The sequence below is a fragment of the Astatotilapia calliptera genome, chromosome 19 (genome assembly GCF_900246225.1).
Source record: "Astatotilapia calliptera chromosome 19, fAstCal1.2, whole genome shotgun sequence".
Classification (NCBI taxonomy): domain Eukaryota; kingdom Metazoa; phylum Chordata; class Actinopteri; order Cichliformes; family Cichlidae; genus Astatotilapia; species Astatotilapia calliptera.
Window position 1 is genome coordinate 29990434 of NC_039320.1, and position 21167 is coordinate 30011600.

Consider the following 21167-nt stretch of genomic DNA (forward strand, 5'->3'; position numbering starts at 1 on the left):
AAGGACAAGAACAACGTGATTACCAGAATCACAGGTAAGGAAGTTATCATTAAAAACCTTTAAGACTGCTGACTCAGTGCTATGAAAGTTTTTAAAATCTGATTGGAAGACCTCTGGGATACCATTCTCATTTAAAAAAATCCATCAATTGCCAGTGTACAATTTTCTCTAAGAGTTTAGACATAAAAGACAACTTGGAGAGAGGCCTGTAGTTAGCCAATACAGTGTGGTCCAGGGCAGGTTTCTTAAGCAAGGGTTGTACTACTGCATGCTTAAAATTAGCAGGGACTACACCAGATATTAAACTGCTGTTTATAACAGTAAGAACAGCCTGGCCTATGCTAGGAAAAATCTCCTTAAAAAATTGGTTCATTTGGGGAACCAGAGAGCCTCAGGTGGCCAACCACATCCTCTAAATAAGAAAGAGTCACAGGCTCAAACTGGTTAAAAACAGCAGGGAGGGCAAGGGATCAAGACAGAGGGGTCGGACTCGGGGGAAGAAATGAGAGCCCACGTGGTTGCAACCTTGTCAATGAAAAAACACATAAAATCATTAGACAGTTTATGAGAGGCCTCCAAACAGCCACTTTGTCGAGCATTTAAGACTAAGTCAATAGATTTAAATAACACACGTGGACTGTGACTGTTGGATGAAATGATCTTAGAGAAATATTTTCTTTTAGCCTCTTTGACCGTATCCTGATAGAGGTGCCAGCAGTCCTTCAGAATTTGAAGAGACACCTGCAGTTTGTCCCTCTTCCATCTGCATTCAGCTCTACGACACTCCCCCCTCACAAGCCCGAGTGGTGTCGTTAAACCAAGGGTCAGTTTCAGCCTTGGGCTTCCTGGTTATTAATGGTGCCACAGAGTCCAGAATGGTTAGGCAATAATGCTGATTATGAAATACCAAAGAAGATACTGTGATGCACATTGCTCATCCCTGTTCAAAATATAATGCCTTGTTGCCTTAATGTAGAATATCATTAGCTACACAAGCAGTAGAAACCGTCATACAGTTTAGGGATTTTAAACGTTAAACTGTAAAGTCCCAGGAACAAGCCTTCCTGCAGGAAAGTATGCAACTCAAGTAACATACTTAACATCACATTCATGCAAGAACATAACTGAGAAAGAAACAGTGTACTAAAAATTGATTACACTAAGGGACAAGTTCACGTACCACCCCAATTGATAAACCTCCCTTAGTGTTAAAAAGTTACTGTTTTTTAAAAAAAAATGTGAATGAAAGGAATATCACATGCTTGTAAATTACACAAAATTTAATGCATTTGATTTAGTGGTGAGGGGTTAGAGCTAGATTTGGGTTAAGCATATCCATAACTCTTAGCCCTGCTGCTTGAAAAGTTTTTGTATTTATTCACTTATTGGCCACTTTATCAGGTAAACCAAAGTTAATGCAAATATCTTTTCTATCAAATGGCAGCAACTTAATGCATCTAGACGGTTTTGATGCTCAATCATCCAGGTAAGTAAATCCCAAAAGGTTGCTTCTGTTCATCTGGACGTAGCGCTATGTCCAGATGAACAGAATCAACCTTTTGGAAATGCATCTAGACATTGCCAAGATAACCTGAAGTTCAAACCCAGTGTCAGAATAATGAAGAAAAGTAATTTAAATCACGTTGAAGGTGACATGATTGTTGGTGCCAGATGGGCAGTATTTCAGAAACTTGTTTTCCATCTAAAATATTTTGAATCAATAATTTTCTAGAATTTCTGTATCCAGTGGGTGGCAGTTTTCTGTGTGACAATGTCTTGTTGATGCTGGAGGTTAGACTGTTTTGAGCTAGAAGGAAGGTAACTGTAACTCAGATAACTACTTTTCTGATGAATTTGGTTTTCCGCCACACATGGCTGATAGGTTCAGTGTGCACCCCATGATCTCATCCTGATTTGTTCACTGGTTAAGGCTGGCGGTGTAATGGTATGGGGGATATTTTCTTGGCAGAAATGGGCCCCTCAGTAGCAGTTATCTGAGTATTGTTTAAATGCCACAGCCTATCTGAGTATTGTTGCTGACCATTTCCATCCTTTTATGCCCACAGTGTACTCATGTTGTGATGTCTCCTTGCAGCAGGATAACATACCATGTGACAAACTCTAAATAATCTCAAACGTGTGTCTTGAAAATGGCAATGAGTTCACTGTACTTGGATTTGGTTGACAGTTACCAGATCGCAGTCTAGTAGAGAACTTTTGGGATGTGGTGGAATGGGAGGATCAGATAATCAATGCGCAGCATCTGCATGATGTCAGTATGGATGAAAATGCGCTTTACAATTCCACTATTCATTCACTCTCACATTCATACACTGGTGCAGGCAAACCACAGTTGTAGCCACAGCTGCCCTGGGGCAGACTGACAGAAGCGAGGCTGCCATATCGCGCCATTGGCTCCTCTGGCCATTATCAGTAGGCGGTAGGTGAAGTGTCTTGCCCAAGGACACAACGACCAGGACAGACAGAGCTGGGCATCGAACCGGCGACCTTCCGGTTACAAGATGAGCTTCCCAACCCCTGAACCACGATCTTCCAAATTATAATCAGTTACTGGATGTTGTAGGGCTATCTTAGTTGACACAACTCTGCCATATCACATGGAGATCTGGGGCAGTGCATCTAGATTGGCAGAGAAGGATGGTGGTTCCCACCTTTAATATTTTTGTGGGGGTCTATAATTTGAGAGGAAAGATGAGCAAGGGAGGGAGGGTCTGGGCTTCTCTGCTTGGGCAACCCAGACCTGGATAAGCAGTAGAAGATGGATGGATGGATATTTACAGCACAAGTGGTTAATGACCATTGTAGGTTGTTATAGGTTATGTGGGAAAAAACAGATGCATAATTTATTCGATTATTTCAGACAAACATCAGCCTTCATGACGTATTTAAAGGGGTTTTTAGGGGACACAACATCAAAATATTAAAGCTAGTAAAACTAACTCTGCATGCTCTGCATGCTAGCTCCAAAAATATGGCCAAGCAGTTCAACAAAAGCAACTAAAACAATAGGGCTTTGGAGCGTGATGTCACGGGGAGTGGGCGTAGAAAGGATTTTGGCCCGATCCGCCATTTTGGGGGTCTAGCGCAAGTGAAAAGGGAGCGAAGTCACACACAACAGCCATGGTTCGTATTTGATGTGTGGTCGGCTGCAATGTTCGATCGCACGACCGGCAAGAGAATAAGCTTGAAAAGGGTTTATCTTTTCATTCTTTCCCCACCTGGAAGCAACATGACGCAGCTCGTGTATTGATGTTACCAAACGAAGGCGTCTAGCCTGGATAGCAGCTGTGAGACGAGCTGATATCCAGTTCTCTTCCATCTCCAAATATCTGTTGGTGCTCCTGACATTTTCATTCCGGTAAGTTCTAAATATGTTCATATCACTCTTTATAGCCTATTAGTTTTATTTTCTATGCGCTCTGAGGTCATAGCAAGTTAGAACAAACATCCTACTGAGTGATTTTGCAGAACTACCTTCTATCTATAGAGATGCTAATTATTTGGCATTATTGCAGCAAACCAACCTATGAAATGGATGAAACATCATGACTGGGTTCCAGCGCTACACAAGGGACCTGCTGCAAACAGACCACCATGCCAATCAGATTACTTCTTCCATGTGAGGGTGAAGAGGTGACCCTTCTGGATAAGATGAAGGTTTGCTGCGTTTGGTGAACAGTGTGATAATAAAACCAGGGAAAAATGAAACCTGCTCCTGTTAAATATTCTTAAGTATTGTGCTGTTAAAATTGCTGTATTTTTTCAAAAGATACAGTAAATAATGTTAGTAGTGGGTGATATCATGTAAACACTCATGATTTTGTGTAAACATTTTGTCATTTGTAAACTATAAATGACATCATCATTGTAACAGATGTGATGTTCTATAAGGTGGTTTCAATAAAAAAAAAAAAAGAGGCAAAAATTAGTTTGTTTCTTTATTCAACTTTTGAACAGCGGGACTCAGTCAGTACATATTCAGTAAATGCAAATTATTTACACGGCAGTGCACTACAGGCATAAACCTAGACCCCTAGATAAAACATTATGGGTCATTCCCACAACCCACAGCTTTACTGTGTTCCAGCAAAGTATCCAATAGCAGTGACGACTCCTCCAAAGTAGCAGGTGGGATTTTTCTGTTTTGAGGACCCCTCCTTTTCCCCGTCACTACAGATGGTCTGTTTATGTTTTGATTGAGAGCCTTTTTTTGGGCAGCTGAAGAGGAGAAGTCTATCTTATGGCCAACCTCTGGCTGTATCTTGGTCATATTACCCAGCAAAACCCAGTATGCAGGTTCATCTGTAACAGTCCTTGTGCCACGATCAACACTGTTGCTTCTACATTAAACAGAAGAGCAGCGACATGGCTGCAGGTCTCTGCGACTCTGGCCTTACAGGTGCAGTGGGCGGCTTCAACCTTCCCTGTGATGCTCACAGTGACCCATGGCTGTAATGCTGGTTCATTCAGTCTTTGAGAGTGCAGGACCTGAAACACACACAGACAAAGTTCATTTAAAGACAAGAACTATGAGCCAAGGCCGACATAAATGTGTTTAATCTACTTTATCATAAATGTAACAAAGTGTTTAGAAAGTTAGCACATACATGTCATTTTTCATTTCTTTATGTGTCCATCTGCATGTTATAGTGTAAATCTGTCTGTTCTCTGTCAGAAACCTGCCTGCAGAAAATGAACCTAAAGAAGAAGAAAGTGTGTACATTATTGTGCTTTATTGAGCCCCATGGGGAAATTGCTCTCTGCATTTAACCCATTCACTCAGTGAAGCAGTGGGCAGCCATTGGGCGCCCAGGGAGCAGTGTGTAGGGACGGTACCTTGCTCAGGGGTACCTCAGGGTAGCTGTTAAGGGGAATCGAACCCCCGACCTTCCGATCATGGGGCAACCACTCTACCTACTGAGCTATCCCCGCCATTAAAGGATGTAATGCAAGGATGTCATCACTTTAGAGATGGAGAAAGCATAAAGTGACAATTATGAATCACTTAATATGATAAGGAGATTCTGCAGGTCATTGATCAATGTATAAAATTAAAATAAAATGTATTTTTAGTGACACAGGATACAAACATGGAAGCAAGATGTATAATTAGTATTATTTATAATAAATATGAATTAATTAGTGCAATTTCTTTAACCATAAAGAATAACAATCCTTCAGGACAATGTCACATCAATGCACTGAACTCATTATGTTATCCACCTAACAGCCTCCACATGTTCTCTCTGTAATTTCCCCTCATGAATGAATTTATGCTGCACTAATGTGAATGTTTGCAGGGAAATCAAACGCATTTCACTCGCAGTACTCGAGCTGACTTACCTTTGCTTGAATGACGACTTGTACGCGCTGACTCCACAGACAAGGTACGAGAATATATCAGGCTACGTCAGTAGCGGTTGGTCTTCAGGGTTTCTACTCCACTGCCGTATTTCATACGGGTCCACATTTCCAATGCACGCTATTTTGTGCAAGTACCGCCGCTTCGCCTCTGAATGAAATCGGTCTCTATACAGTTCATTCTCTTTTGAGCTGCTTTTAAGCATCTTTCTTGTAGTCGTCGTTCTAACACAGTGTGTTTGGTTTGATTCGTAGACCCCGAAAATGGCGCTGCGCTCCCATAATGCATTGCGGCGTGACGTCAACTCCAAAGCCCTATTAAAGCCAAAGGAAAAATCATATAGATCAAAAAAAGTTATAGATCAGAATAGTCATAAGCCTGCTCTCACATTTCCATGTAATTCAAGCTGTTCTTCACTTTGGCCAATATCTGTAATGTAGAGGAGTTAAAGTGTGGTGTGCAGCAGCTGTTAGTGTGTTAACAAGGAAAGCCTTCACGGAGGGATTTAGGCCATAAGAGCGAATCATCATCCAATATGCTGTCGTTACCACACCATTGATAATCACAGTAAACAATGTCACAGAGTGCTCAAGTCGTTTAATTCATCTGTTTTTTGGTTGTTGTTTTTTTTTTTACTTTGTTTCAGTTTCAGTTTCAATTTTATTTCTATAGCACACTGAAAAGACCAAGGTACAGTGGCTAAGAGAATATTGGGAGCAACAACACCATGAAGTCCAAAGAACACAGCAGACAGGTCAGGGATAAAGTTACTGAGAAATTTAAAGCAGGCTTAGGCTACAAAAAGATTTCCCAAGCCTTGAACATCCCACGGAGCACTGTTCAAGCCATCATTCAGAAATGGAAGGAGTATGGCACAACTGTAAACCTACCAAGACAAGGCCGTCCACCTAAACTCACAGGCCGAACAAGGAGAGCGCTGATCAGAAATGCAGCCAAGAGGCCCATGGTGACTCTGGACGAGCTGCAGAGATCTACAGCTCAGGTGGGGGAATCTGTCCATAGGACAACTATTAGTCGTGCACTGCACAAAGTTGGCCTTTATGGAAGAGTGGCAAGAAGAAATCATTCAAGTGCAGACAGCTCCTGCTTCTTTCCAATTTTTGCTTGTTTCTTCATTTTTTCTTCCAAAGTGTTTGCATGTAATTCCGACTCCCTGTCTACATACTCTACATACCTGGCCTGTACCGTCGTCGGATTGCCACACTCCTGGCCCTCTTTTGTTCTTTCACCTCATCTTTTATGTTAGTCTGTCTTTGCATGTGATTGGCCTCACAGTGTACCTGTAAAAGTACAATCTCTTCCCTCCCTGCATGACAGTGCTGAGCGGCTGAAGATTCGGCTCAGATCCCCCCTCAGTGGGCGTTGTCAGGAACATCTTCTTTGCTCTTCTCCGGAGCCTCAGAAGGCTAAAAAGTGTATCGCACTCTATCACAGGGCTAACACAGAAAGACACAGAGATAACTATTCAAACCAAGCACCATTTTAGAAATACCAGTTAGTGTAAGAAGGATGTCTTTGAGCTGTAAGAGAACTATGGGGACCCCAGAGCAAACTGCTTCTTTCTTTATGTTGATCTAAACTGGAACACAATGAATTTGCCCACTAGCGTCTGTTGAGCTATGATGATAAGAAAAACCTATTTGTCCTATGTGTGGACCAATGCTTCTCACCACTTTCTCAATACTGTTGTTAAGGTAATCATGAGGAAACTCAGCTCATGATGTGACCTCTTTGTAGTGTCCCTTCTGCGCCAAGTTCAACAACCCAGTCACGTACACAATCTCCTGCCATTTCAAGCTGCCCAGCTGTGTGTGTATCCCTGTGTACTCAGAGAGCTGATGACAAACTGATGAGTTCCTGATTAAAAGAGAAATGATGAGCAACGTGCTGGCCATCCGCTTAGCTTTTCTCTTTCCCATGGATGAGCAGCTTTCTTCCTGCATGACGCACTAAAGTAACACTACTGACAAAAAGACACACATGGATTTCAACACACTCTGTAAGTGCTGAGCAAATCAAGGTCACTCAGTCAAATTGTTTTTAAGCTAAATGATTGCTTAGTATAACCAAAACATTACCCAGCTGACATTTTGACACTGAATAACTGTAAGCTGGTGGTCTTGTTACAAATACTTCTAAATTTAGAGTAGTGTCAAAATTGAGAATGTAAGTTCACCACTGATTTGACATAGCTGTGAATATGGACCTGGAGGCTCTTAGACTCTCAAGCAAAGGAAAGCTTGTTTTCAATAAATATTTCATATTTTCCTTTTTTGATTAGAATAAATGAAGTAAAATATCCATGAGAAAAAAGTAAGAACACAAATTCTGCATGCTCCGGTGGCAGCTTGAACTCTACAGTAAACGCGTTGGAGCTTATTTCTCAGCTTATTTTTCATCCCAGCTGAACAGGAAAGTGTTCCCATTATCAATGACATCAGGGAGCAGACACAACGGTTTTGACAGTTTGACACGTTAAGTTCACCATGCAACAAATGAGACATAACTTACACATAGATAAACATAATTGGCGTACAAATATTGTGTATATAAAAAAAAAAAACATGGTCCCGTGAGAGAGATATAAGAGATAAGATAAGATAAGATAGAACTTTATTAATCCCTCGGGTGGGTTCCTCTGGGAAATTCGATTTCCAAAAAAGCACAGCACCGACAGAAGTTACAGAGTTATACACACACACACACACACACACACACACATATATATAAATACAGAGACAATATAAATAAAATATACGAAGGGGATAAATAGAATAAATAGGAATAAAAATAAAAATACAAGTGAATTGCACATTTCAAGTATTGAGTCTATTGCACCGTTGACTATTTACAAAAGTATTGCACAGTGAGGTGAAGAGGCACTACAGCTTAGTTGTTCCCTCCTTTGTCCTCCTGTTTCCCCTCCCTCTCCCCTCCAGAGAGGAGTTAAACAGTCTGATGGCGTGTGGGACAAAGGAGTTTTTAAGTCTGTTAGTTCTTGTCTTTGGGAGAAGCAACCTGTCACTGAACAGACTCTTCTGGTTGTTAATGGCATATACAATATGTGTGTGTGTGTGTGTGTGTATATATATATATATATATATATATATATATATATATATATATATATATATATATATATATATATATATATATATATATATGTATGTATGTATGTATGTATGTATGTATGTATGTATGTATGTGTGTGTGTGTGTGTGTGTGTGTGTGTGTGTGTGTGTGTGTGTGTGTATACACACACAAGTTAGTTCTCAGTCAAATGTAACTGTATTTAAAAAAGAAACATTTGACTCTTTTCATTGCAATAATTTGATTGACATTTATTGCTTTGTATTACTGGAATCCTATTGTACGTTGAAACACCGTCCATGTTTATCTGTCTACACTTCAGTTTTTGTTATAGTACCATTACCAGTTACGACCTGAGAAATAATGCTTCTGTTTCTATGCTCATTGCTGAGGTCTTTAATAATCAGGTTGTGTCTTATCGTCAGGATTCGGGAGAATGGCACCTTCTCTACTTTTAGCATTAAGCTTCAAACTTTCCTTTTTGCTAAAGCATATACTTAGGGCTGGATCAGGTGACCCTGAATCTTCCAATGCTTCTGGGGGCTTCTGTGATGCACTGGATGTTTCTTCTTCACTCACCTTTTTTTTTTTCAATTCAATTCAATTTCTTTATTGTCCCACAAGGGGAAATTAGTTCAGCAGCAGGAGGATAAGAACAAACAGAACAATACTATAAAACAATAATAACAATAATAATGATAGAAAATTCAAGGACAATTATTTGCCATTAAGGAGACAAGACGCAGTAGGGATAAAAGAGACCTGGAGTCTTTTAGTCCTCCTCGGAGGTACTCTAAAACGGCGGCTGGAAGGCAACAACTCAAACTCACTGTGAAGTGGATGGTTCACACAATTAATAATAGAATGAGCCTTTCTAAGCACATTTCTATTGTAAATGGCCAAAAGTCCATCTTGCCAGCGCCCTGAAATTTTGCTAGCAGTTTTTACCAGAAGTCCCAACTGATTCTTATTCTTCACCGTCAGGTTACCAAACCAGGCAGCGATACAAAAGGACATCACAGATTCGATAAAACTTCTATAAAACAAGGACAACATCTCAGATGAGACATTAAAAGATCTCATTTTCCTTAAAAAGAACAGTCTTTGTTGAACTTTTTTAGTAGTGGCATCAGCATGAGATTCAAAACACAGTTTATGGTCAAGTACCACACCTAGATATTTATAACTCTCAACGATCCCAATATCGGCAGTTTTAATGATATTGGGTGATGAGCTATAAGAGGACTTCCTAAAATCAATAATCATGTCTTTAGTTTTTGACACGTTAAGTGAGAGGAAGAACTCATCACACCAATTCACAAAATCATCTACAACCTGCCCATGGCCTGACTCGTCCCCCACTAGAAGACTGACGATCACTGTGTCGTCAGCAAACTTCAGGATGTGTCTGTTTGTGAAACTGCTGCGACACTCATTTCTGTACAGAATGAACAGAAGGGGAGAGAGGCAACAACCCTGGGGTGATCCAGTAGAGGAGGAGAACACATCAGAAAAGACATGATTCACCCTCACACATTGTGACCTATTAGTCAGAAAGTCTGTCACCCAGCCGACCAGACTAGTGTCAAGCTTGAAATGATTGTAGAGCCTGTCAGCAAATAAGAGGGGTTGAATTGTATTAAATGCAGATGAAAAGTCAGCAAATAATAATCTTGCATGGGTGTGGGGGGCCTCAAGATGCTTATACAAGAGATGCAGGAGTGTGACAGCAGCATCCTCCACACCTCTCCCTGCTCTATAGGCAAACTGGAAGGGGTCAAGATGGTGTTCAACATGCATTAAAATCTCCTTCTTAATTATCTTCTCAAATGTCTTCATGTTTTCCACTCACTGTATGTTTATACACCACTTGCATTTAATCATTTAGGAATGACTGCAAGTCTGTGACCGGTGGACTCAAAGGCAGGATAAATTAACAAAAAGTGAGCTATTTATTTGTCCAATAACTGGGTACAAAAGGCAAAACATGAAAGATAAATGAAACATCAAACACAAAACTTTAGCCAGACCCCTGGTGGGACAGCCAGTGGGACAGCCAGGGCGTTGTGTGTCGGCATCAAGGCAAGAGACCTTGGACAAAATAGGACAGACAGTTGTACCCAGCATCGGAGCAAATACCCATTCCGGAGTGAAGCTGCAGGTCTCTGTCTGTCGATCTAGCTTCCACCATCGAGAACCAAGCTTTTGAATGTGTGAAGCTGATGGCGGTGGCGGCAGAGAGCAGGCGTACTTGGTCATAAAATCAAGTACGCCTGACTCATAAAATCAGTTCCTTCTCTGGAGGTTGGAGTGAAGAAGAGACAGCCATAGAACATTGCAGTTGAGGTTTGTGTTGTATATCTTCTACGTCCATTGTTGCTCAGAGCGTACTGTCACAGGTGGACTACGACAAGTTAGAGGACCCAAACACAGATGTGCGGAGGGTATGAAAGGCAGAGGAAGAACAAAGGGTGACTCGGTCAATATATAGATTAGGGGTGATTAGGGAAGTGGAGACGGCTGGGGAACACAGCAGGAACAAAATAGACATAATGAGACAGGGGAAGCAAAACTGAACATAATGCCCATGAGACAAGGTACTATCAACAACAACAACAAAAAAAGACAAGACATAACTGTTTCCTGACAGAGACAGAATACAGACAAAATACAATCCAGACAAAAAGGTGAATAAAGATGGAGCCATGACTGACTGGCAGAGGAGACGCTGATGACAAGACGCAGAGATGGGACTGTGATAGACTAGACACAAAAGGGTACTAACACAATCACCAAGTACTCGAAATATAGATATTAAATATGATATTTCTTAAATTCAAAAGAACAAATCATTAGTCCACAAAAGAGACTAAAAACACTGGACCATGACATGTCTTTTATCTTGTCTTCCTCCCCTCAACCTCAAACAGTTGTCACAGATGGCTGCCCTGCTTTGGTCCAAAGTTTCTTCCTGTTAAAACTAAGTTTTTCCTTCCCACAGTCACCAAGTTCTTCCAAATAGGGGATTGTCTGATTGTTGGGGTTTTCTCTGTATTGTTGTTGCGGTAACCAGGAGGAAAATCAACCTGAACCTGAGATTTGACTAACGGACAGGATCTCCCCTCCTTGGGTCTCCTCCATAGACTTTTCTGGAGATGCTGAGAAGTATGATTTCCCTGCAGATGAAGAACATCCTCTGATCCACCTTCTTAAAAAGGGAACCAGCACCCCAGTCTGACATGGAGAGACCCCATCCCAGACCTCCATGCAATGTGGTAGAGACATGTCAACTTGGACAGCCTTAAGGAATTTGTGGTGAATCTCATCCATGCCCAGGGACCCAAAAACTCAGGACTTGTTTAACTACATCAGTGACCTCACCTCCAGTAATGGACAAGTCTTCCCCCCAGCTCCAGATTCTGCAGACGTCTTGTGTATTGTATGTATGCGCTCAACATGTTGTATTTTTGTGGAAATTTTGTCCTAAAAAATGCACATTGAAAATAATGACGTCAACATCAAGTGATGATGAGCTGGTCCTGATGTTTCTAAACAAGAAAAAAAGAAACTGAGGTTCTGGGTTCATTCATTCACCCATCTATTCCTGCAGCACAAGGGAGAATTTCATGGTTTCTAGGAGTTGAATCTGTGTCACTACTACCATGCTCGTATATATTTCAGGGGTGCAGTTTGAGCTCCTGTTGACAGAGTTGGCACAACATCTGAGGAGGCAGAGAAATAATTTCAGAGAGTTTATTGACCTGGAGCAGTGTTTAGCAGTCTGTCTGAGGTAAAATAGTAGTATTTTATTATTTCCATATCACTGTATATTCAGCATGAGTGCGTGTTTTTATCTACAAGCACACTTGTTGCCAAAAGCAGTGGTTGATTGGTCAGAACTGGTTATTCAGATCCAAAAACACGAGCTTGGTTAAAAAATTTTCTTTTGAAAATTCTTCCAGCAAAATCATGTTGTTGGTGTGAAAAAAATTTAACACACAAAATATTTGCATAGATGTTACGCATCTGGTGTGGAAAAGCCTTAACTGAAAGTCTTGCTCGATGGTCTCACCAAACTCCCACACAGAAGTTTTTGCTTCATCTACTGCCAAAGCCAAGTCCTCTTGGCCTGCCAGCTGCCTCTGGAAACCCGCAGATTAACCAAGCTCAACGGGTATCCTCCTTCAGGCTCTGGTGTCCACCATCTGGTCCAGGAATTACCACTAGCACCAATGACCTTCCAGCTGAAACCCCCTCTATTGTCGAGGCCACAACAGCTTCCTCAATAGTAAATGCACAGAATATGGTCCACTCTGACTCAGTGCCCACAGCCTCTTTCAGAATGCTACGGTGTCTGCATTTGGGTACACTGAGCTTCTAGTAACTAATTTCCTTCTGCCACATGATCCAGTTCACCACTCGGTGGTGATTAGTTGGCAGCTCCGATCTTTTCACCCATGTCCAGGACATACAGCTACAGATCTGATGGTATGATTACAAAATCAATCGTCAGTCTCAACATGTGGATATTTAAGTCTTCAGTAGGACAATGAAGTTCCCAGATAGAGCACCTCCAGCATCCAAGATAGCTGTTTACTCAAGATTCATTCCCTAACCTCAAGGCAAAGTGACAATGACTTCCATGTTGGGCAGAAGATGAAGCTTATCTACATGTTCAAATTTCTAGATGGAATCTGTAATGAAAGCGATGTTTGCAGGTGGATAAATGCTTTCATCAAACAGATCATCTTTAAGTACACACTATTTTTGAGTTTTGTGCATATATTCACTTTTAATAATAATATACACTGTACTGTAAATGAGACCTCTCATTACTCATTACTGTCATTTTCATTGTTGTGAGTTTCGAACCATGGTGGATTGATCTAAATGTAGCTTCTTGTGACCATCTTAACTAACTTCTTAACAAATAGAATATTATTTGACTTCACACAAACTTGCACACGTGGCCATCAATTTACGCTAAAATGTTTATTTAAAATGATTATTCATTTTGAAAATAAATTTAAGACATCAAGAGATAAATGTAAATAATCAGGTTAAAGTGCAAAAATATGTTTTGATATAATATTTCTGTAAAAAAAATAGCATGGGAATGTGATATTCAACGGGAGATAAATTTGTTTCTACACATCCACTGGTTTCTCTTCCAAGTCAGGCTTGATAAGTAAGTATACATTTATCCACTACTCCGTTATTTCAGTAAGAAATGGTTGGTGAAATGTTTCTTTCTTAAACATTATCTTAAGTTCTGAGATCAAAGTCTTGGGGGGGGGGGTTGTTTTGGGGTTTTTTTTACTCATGTTTTCTTTGGTCTTCGTTCAGTGCCCTGGTCCCTGTTGAGTGAATCACTTGATCTTGGCTGGCTTCAGTTCCTTGATCTGCATGTGTAATGTTTTGTGGACGGCCAGAGTCCTGGACTGACAGAAGCCCTTTCCACACTCCTGACATTTAAAGGGCTTTTCTTTAGAATGGATGTACCTGCAGAGGGGAACACAACACTCCAGCAAGTCAGTGTTTACCAAAAAATTATGTCAAATTTCAGATCATTATTTAAAAGGCAATAATTGTCTGGTTTTACCATCCTTTCATTATTACCCAGCAAGAAAAAGCACACAGGCTTAGTTTACAGACAGTCTTCAAGTGATTAACAAGATTTATGGAGCCTGTGTACTCATTAAAAGTGCCATTATCACAATCTGACTTTTTAGCTTAAGGCTTATAGCTTATCTGCTTAACCTCTGGGTGGTCTTGGGTCGATTTGTGCCATTTTTCATTGTTCATTTACACGCCATTTGCACTGTGTTGAATGGAATATAGCGAAAGTCTGCAAAAAAAAGTTTGGTCACATTTACTGTTAAAATTTCAGTATGACTTCCGGAAATTAGCTTCAGTGGCTAAGCTACAGACAAACTTACACTATCAGTCCTAGTGGTCGATTTGTGCCCCATTGAAACCCATTATAAACGCTATTTTTCACGGCAAAAAAATTACGGTCAAATCGATCGTGATCAGTTATGTTTCCGTTTCCGTTTGCAGTACTGGCCTTAGAGTTGTAATTTTTTTATTTGTCCACCGGGTGGCGGCCTTGCTCCACATTTGACCCCGGGCTGGAAAACAGCGGGCTGCTTAAACAGACCTGCGGGAAACGAAGCCTCATTTCCGGCGTGCAGCAGCGGCTTCGCCCGCTGATCGGGCGGGACCATTTTCGGCCCCCAGGACCGTTTGAGGGTGCTTTTTTTTTAATCAACAGGAAATGACGTATTTGTTGTGACGTGGTACCGGACGTGTGTGTTGGAAAAAGGGGTCCGACGCAAAATGCCCCGGTCATCGTCGGGAGTTAACCCGGGAGGATGCACTGATTTCGGCCTAGAGGAGGAGCATTTGCCGCCTGGAGACCATTTTCTGGTCCTGAAAAAAAAAAAAAAAGGCGATCGAAATGAAGGTTGGTGCCAATCTTTAGTCCATCTAAAGGCCTAATTATAATAACAATCAAATATTACTTCAAATGTTTGTTTTTTTTAAATATTTCGTTTTGTTTTGGGGGGCTAAAAAAAACGGTGCGCTCATGTAATTAAACTGCGATTAAAAGGGTTAAAATCTGCGAAATGTAATTAAAACTTGACATGAATATTTCAAGGAGAAGTAGGTCTAAAAGATTGGCTAATTTAAAGTGGAAAAAAATATTAATATATAAATTTTTTACAGCGCTTTTTAGGGCGTGGTCGATTTGTGGCTCTAAGCCCGATAGTGTATGCATTTTTCTAGGACCCCCCAGTTCAGCAGCTTTTGTGAAGTTGTCTGATGTATTACAAATGTAATGCAATGCACAGAAGTCAGTGATATTCACTGACTACTGTGCACGAACACAACCACAAACTTTAGTTAGAAGACTTTAGTTTAGAAGAAGAATTGTGTAGATATGAGATGTTTTTGTTCATCCAGACAAAGATTGTTAGGATTAGCATGTTCTTTGCATAGTGGCAGTGAAAATACTAAACTTAGCACAAAAAGTTATGGAAATTTGTGTTTGGTCTATTATTTCTTTGTTGTAACAATGCTTAAATTTTATATCGTTGTAAAACGGTTTTATTTGCCAGTTCTTCACCGCCAATGCCAAACAGCTTATTCTGCTTCTGACTCTTCTGGTACCAGGTGCTGACAATCAGGTGCCATTGGTGTGATATAGGACAGCTTCAACCTAATGTTCCACAAAACCAAGTGGCAGCATTATTTGGAGTGAGGCAGTAAAGGCAGCCTTGGCCAAGTTTCGCATAAAGAAGATTGTCAAAGACAGGCCACTAAGTGGGCATCTCAAGAAGTAAATACCACAAGAAGACAGTTTTCTCATCCTATCAGCACTTAGGAACCATAGGTAGTCTTCTACAGTCTACAGTCAATATGGGCAACGGCTCTGTCCCTAGAAAACACGCAGTCCATCTCCTGTATCACAGGGCTGCCAAGAGGCCTGCTATGAGAACTCTTCACCATGGTGTCGGCAACATCAGGAACCTAGAACTTGAACATGTGGAGGTACATTATGTTCAGTGATGAGTTCAGATTCTGCCTATGGCAGCTGGCTCTCAGGGTAGCACAATAAGCTGTTTGGCATTGGCAGAGAAGGTTTGGCAAGTTTTTCATGGACACAACCCACATTCTCAACTTTGCTGCTCAACCCACAAATGCATTTTGCTTACAAATGTGGCCCCATTTAAAGGGAAATAACGTGGCTTTCCAGTGGTAAACGATTTATTACCAAGAAACATGTTACATGTTACAACAAAGAAATAATTGACCAAACACAAACTTCCTTACCTGTTGCGTTAACTTTATGAATAGAAAAACTGGGATTTATGTTAATGTGAACAAAACTTGAGTGGAAACTAATTCCATTGTGTTGAACTGGTTTGATAAAGTTGGATAAACCAGCATCTCACCTGTGGTCCCTGAGGTGATCCTGTCTCCTGAAGGCCTTGTGACAGATATCACATGTATATGGCCTCTCATCTGTGTGTGTCCTCTCGTGGATCAAAAGGTTGTAGGATTTGGTAAAATGTCGGGCACAGAACTTGCAGACAAATTCTTTCTTGGTCTTTGAAGGCAGTCGGCCTCGACTAGACTTGCGCTCTGGTGAAGTAAGTTTGGTCACATCAAGCATGCATCCCAGGCTGGCTGCGGTCAGGTGTGGAGATGATGCCTGCGCCGCAGAAGCACTAGCGCTCACTGTCATGCTCAGGTCCTCCACCTCTAACTGATCCTCTTTGGTTGCTGCTGCTGCCAGGTTGGCAAAGTCAAAGCGAGGCTTGTTTTTGAAGGTCTGTAGCAACCCTGCCGAGTCTTGCTTAGGTGGCAGAAGGTGAGGGAAAATGGGGATGGATGCCATACAGGAAATCTGGGAAGGAAGCTTAGAGATGGTGCAGCGGGGCAGGGCAAAAGCTGGGTACCCCAGGGTCCACTGGTGAAGGTGGACGGCATGCAGGGCGCTAAAGCTGTAGATGCTGTGAAAATGATCTGCAGGCAGCTGAAGACCTGTTGAACTCTGGATGAGGGAACAGTTGGCCAACTGAAGTGATGGGTGGAGAGGAACTGGTGCTGGCAGAGTCTTGCTCCCCATGTCTGCTAAATCAAATCCAGCAGGCTGTCTAATTGAGACAAAAAATATCAGCTGATGAAAATATCAAACTTCAACTGAGCTACAGTTGTTTCTTTATAAACATTTATTTATTAAATTCATCAAATAAAAAAATCTGTTAATAAAAAGAAATGATTAAAAAAAAGAATGTACTTGAATGTAATGCAAAGAGCATAAATTATTGGCCAAAAATTTGTTGGCTAAAGTACATCATAGTTTTCAGAATACATTTCACCAAAAACATCAAAGAAAAAAGGAAAATAATAACAAAAGTTCATTGTAAAACCAGTGTTAGTATGCACACACACACACACACACACACACTGAAAGCTCATGCACATGTGGTTGGGTGTTTCTTGTTACCTTCCCAGGTACATGCCTGGGGGTGTTGAGGGCAAGGAAACAGAATGACAGCATTCAACCAGAGAAATACCTGTGAGCTATTAAATCAGGTTTGATCAGCTGGAATAACAATAGACAATAATGCATCTTTGTCTGAGGCAGACGCTGATGGACACAAGCCATTGGAACTTCAAGTCCCATTGTCTGAATGAACAAAACCCACAAACCACTCCTCACCTCTTTGTCTCAAACTGCTTGTTTAAATAAGGCTCTTTTACCCAAGTGCCTTTCACTTAGATTTGAATTTTTACAAATATGTATAGTTTGGATATTTTTCACTTCACTATAAGTTTTGTGTCGCTACAGTAACTGTAGTAGTTACAATTACAGTTACTACCATAAATATACAATGTTTCAAACTGAATATTTAATTCCAAAAATGAAAACTAACCAAAAGATATTATTTTGATACATACAAAGTTAATCAGCTGTTATTAGTGGTTAAAAACCATTAACACATTGGTCAACAACATCAAAATGCTGCTTACTCATGAAATGCTGCTTACTTCATTTGTAACAATACGCATTAGCATTTTTTGATATTTAATCATTCAGTCTTTGCATTCAACAACAACACTTACATCGTACAATATACTGTATCATCAAATATTAACGTTTAAAATCCTAAAAATTTGAAAGTCAGATCAGCATTAACAGTTATCATTATGTTCTTTGAATGCTCATTACTCACATATTAATGCTAGAGCAATGTATCACAAATGAGGATTTGTGTGAAATATATTTGAATCACTGTTATTTGGAGAAAAATAGAATTTGGCTGTAATAAGGACAACACATTTGTTTTAGAAATATGCATGAAGGATCATTTGTAAAAAGCCAGACAACCTTTGCATTTCATTATGTATCTAGAATGAACTTTTTGAGTCTGCATAGTTTGTTTTATAGTTTATAATTATTGGCCATTTTCAGTCCAGTGGTTGGAAATAGCAGTTGTGCAGTTTATAATAAAGAAGCTAAATGCAAACTTGACAGATGAATAAATTTAAATAAAAATATAGAAAGCCTTAACTGCAAACCTGAAGCTACTCATCCAGGTAGTTGCAGTGAGGACCAGTGAAGCTCAAACAGCCCCCTGGGGTCTGCTCCTTTCTGATCATGTAGCAGAAGTAATTGATTTTTACATAGGAGGTAATTAGAGAAGATACATGCTATGCTGCTAAGCCTTTCCACACCTTTAACCCTTGCTGTCTGCATATCACAAGATTCCAATCTAAACACCCACCAGCCTGATTCAGCCCCTCAGGGGTCTCTGTTGTGAACATTGGAATTTCACATTTACCTATTTAAGAAGAATAACTAGTTAGTAGTATTACACATGCCAAAGAAAAGAGACTTTACAAAACAGATTTTTAATAGATGAATGAATAGACGAATTAACAGACATATAAAGAAACAAACATATATTGTGAAATAGTCACAAATTAATACTAATACTAACTGCTGTGAAACTTCCTTGTTCTTTTACTAATAGTAATGTTATGAAGCTCGTTGATTTTAAATGCAGCTCAAAATGTATAAAGTATATTTCTTATGAACTATGCAAAATATTAAACTTTCTATTTCAAATGTGAGTAACATTGTCCAAAACCGAAGCACTGAAGTAATAAAAACGTGTTAATTTAAGTAAAGAAACAGGTTTATTTTTACAATGCAGTGTAGATTACAAACCTAATATTTTTATTTTTACCTCAGTGGAATATCTAAGACTTGTTATGGTCTGGAAACTGATATGTAATCTAGACTTTCAGGCCCTCACTGCTTGTTGTGCTGTGTTTGCACAGCGTACGCAGACCTCAGAACAGTCATTTCTCACAGTGATGCTGTATTTGCTGCTTTATTTAGACAATGTTTGGGCTCTAAGGTCATTTAGTGGATAATGAAATGTCGATTAAAAAAAAAACATACTGTTTTGGCCGTCACTCTTTCCACAGACCAATTATGCAACGCATATACTGTACATTTCCTGACCCAGGTGACCGTGAGCAGTATCAGTTATTAGTTAGTTGCCATCATAGCCCTGAGAATGCACCCATTTCATCTTTAAGAAAATAGGTTCACTTTGTTTCCTTTTTCTTTGTGTAATTATGTGCTAATGTTTGCTAAAATTTTATCTGTGCACTTCCTTCGTTACTTCTTTATTTACAGGCAAAGATAATCAATAAAAACAACCTGCACTACTAACAGAATTAAAAATAAACTTGCGAGTCTCGATGCATATATTGTACATATTGTATTCAAATAAAGATTTATTTTATTGTAATAGGCAAAGGTATAACAAATTGCATGACTGAAGTGGAAACAATTGTTTTTAGGGCACCACAAATGTAAGTTTTTAAGAGCAAACTGTGTTTTTATCTATTGGCATTAATTTGTAAAATATGTGTTATAAATTAGGCTATATTTAATGCAAAAATAAGTGTTTTTTGAAAATGGGCAATAATGACAATGGCAACTTAGATGACTCGAAATAATTATTGGAAAAACAGAAAATGAGCAATGACATGACATTTTAAACAATGTTTGCAATAACTGTAGGCTAATTTAATTTTTAATTTAAAAAAATGAATGTGAAACTTTTTTTCCATTCAGCATCTGGATGGTCATTATCGTTTTTATGTTTAATTAAAACAACAACGTGAAACAAAGACTTACCAATGAAATAAAAAGTTGTAAAAAGCTGTCCTTGCGTCACAACCTTATGCGGCCTTGTTTTATCGGTGTGGATGCGTCACTGGTATGGTCGCATGTGCCTCCGTGCTCCTGTTTTCCTCCAGTGTGACTTCAGTGACGAGGCTGAGCTGAACAGGAGGCGCGCTGTGGTGGTGTACTTGTTATGCTGAGACGCTTATTCCAACTGCCTCTTTATTGCAGCGCAGCCTCCGACACCTAGGCACGTCACACAAGCATGCCCATATACAACGCAGCAGGCAAAGAACATTGCTAGTATATATCGATCACTGAACAGTTCCTGTAGGTGTGTTTCACGTTAGTGCGCCATCGGCATGGCTATGTGGAGCGTGCATAACACATTTCATAGATAATTAAATTAAAAGTGTAGTCAAACTTCCAGTGAACAAAATCTGCCACCTGGTGGCAAATGCTTTTGAAAAAAAAAAAAAAAAAACACACCATAAAAGTGGATTTATGAGGAAGGAAAAACTGAAATTTGCATAAAGCTGAATATCTTGGCATAGTATTTCATAAGAAATGGTTACATGTCATAGATAGATAAATAACAAACTTCCTACTTCCTACTTTCAGAAAGAAAGTAGATTAACCACTGTATGAACCAATCTGCTGTGTCCTTGTAGAGCTGGAAAGACTTTGTTTTTTAAAACAGATTTTCAAAAATATAACTGGCTTAATGTTGCCATGGGCATCGATAATGTTTTATTAATTCAGGCTTTCGTGTTGTTTGGGGTCCTAGTTGGTGCTGGGTTCAAACAGAAGGAGATGGTTAGAGAAAAGCAGAAAGAAGACAAAACATAATGAAATTAGAGCTATCTTTCTCTTGTTGTCACTGTCTGTAATCTTGATAATTTATTTTATTTTTTAAATGGATGTAACGGTCTAATGGCACTAAACTTCATGTATTTT

The 21167-nt window shown here is 39.8% G+C and overlaps 1 protein-coding gene across 2 annotated transcripts; it reads right to left on the minus strand.

Moving 5' to 3' along the window:
* Positions 1 to 13554: 13554 nt before the first annotated feature.
* osr1 (odd-skipped related transcription factor 1) lies at positions 13555 to 20474 on the minus strand. 2 transcript variants are annotated; one of them, XM_026153051.1, is made up of 3 exons: positions 20223 to 20473; positions 16453 to 17157; positions 13555 to 13996 (listed from the first exon to the last, which is right to left on the minus strand). In XM_026153051.1, exons 2-3 carry the CDS (start codon positions 17127 to 17129, stop codon positions 13864 to 13866), a joined length of 810 nt encoding a protein of 269 aa, XP_026008836.1. In that variant the 5' UTR covers positions 17130 to 17157; positions 20223 to 20473; the 3' UTR covers positions 13555 to 13863. The 2 variants fall into 2 exon arrangements, with proteins under 2 accessions (XP_026008836.1, XP_026008835.1); XM_026153050.1 differs by lacking the exon at positions 13555 to 13996 and adding an exon at positions 14003 to 14926 and having other exon boundaries at positions 20223 to 20474.
* Positions 20475 to 21167: the final 693 nt, after the last annotated feature.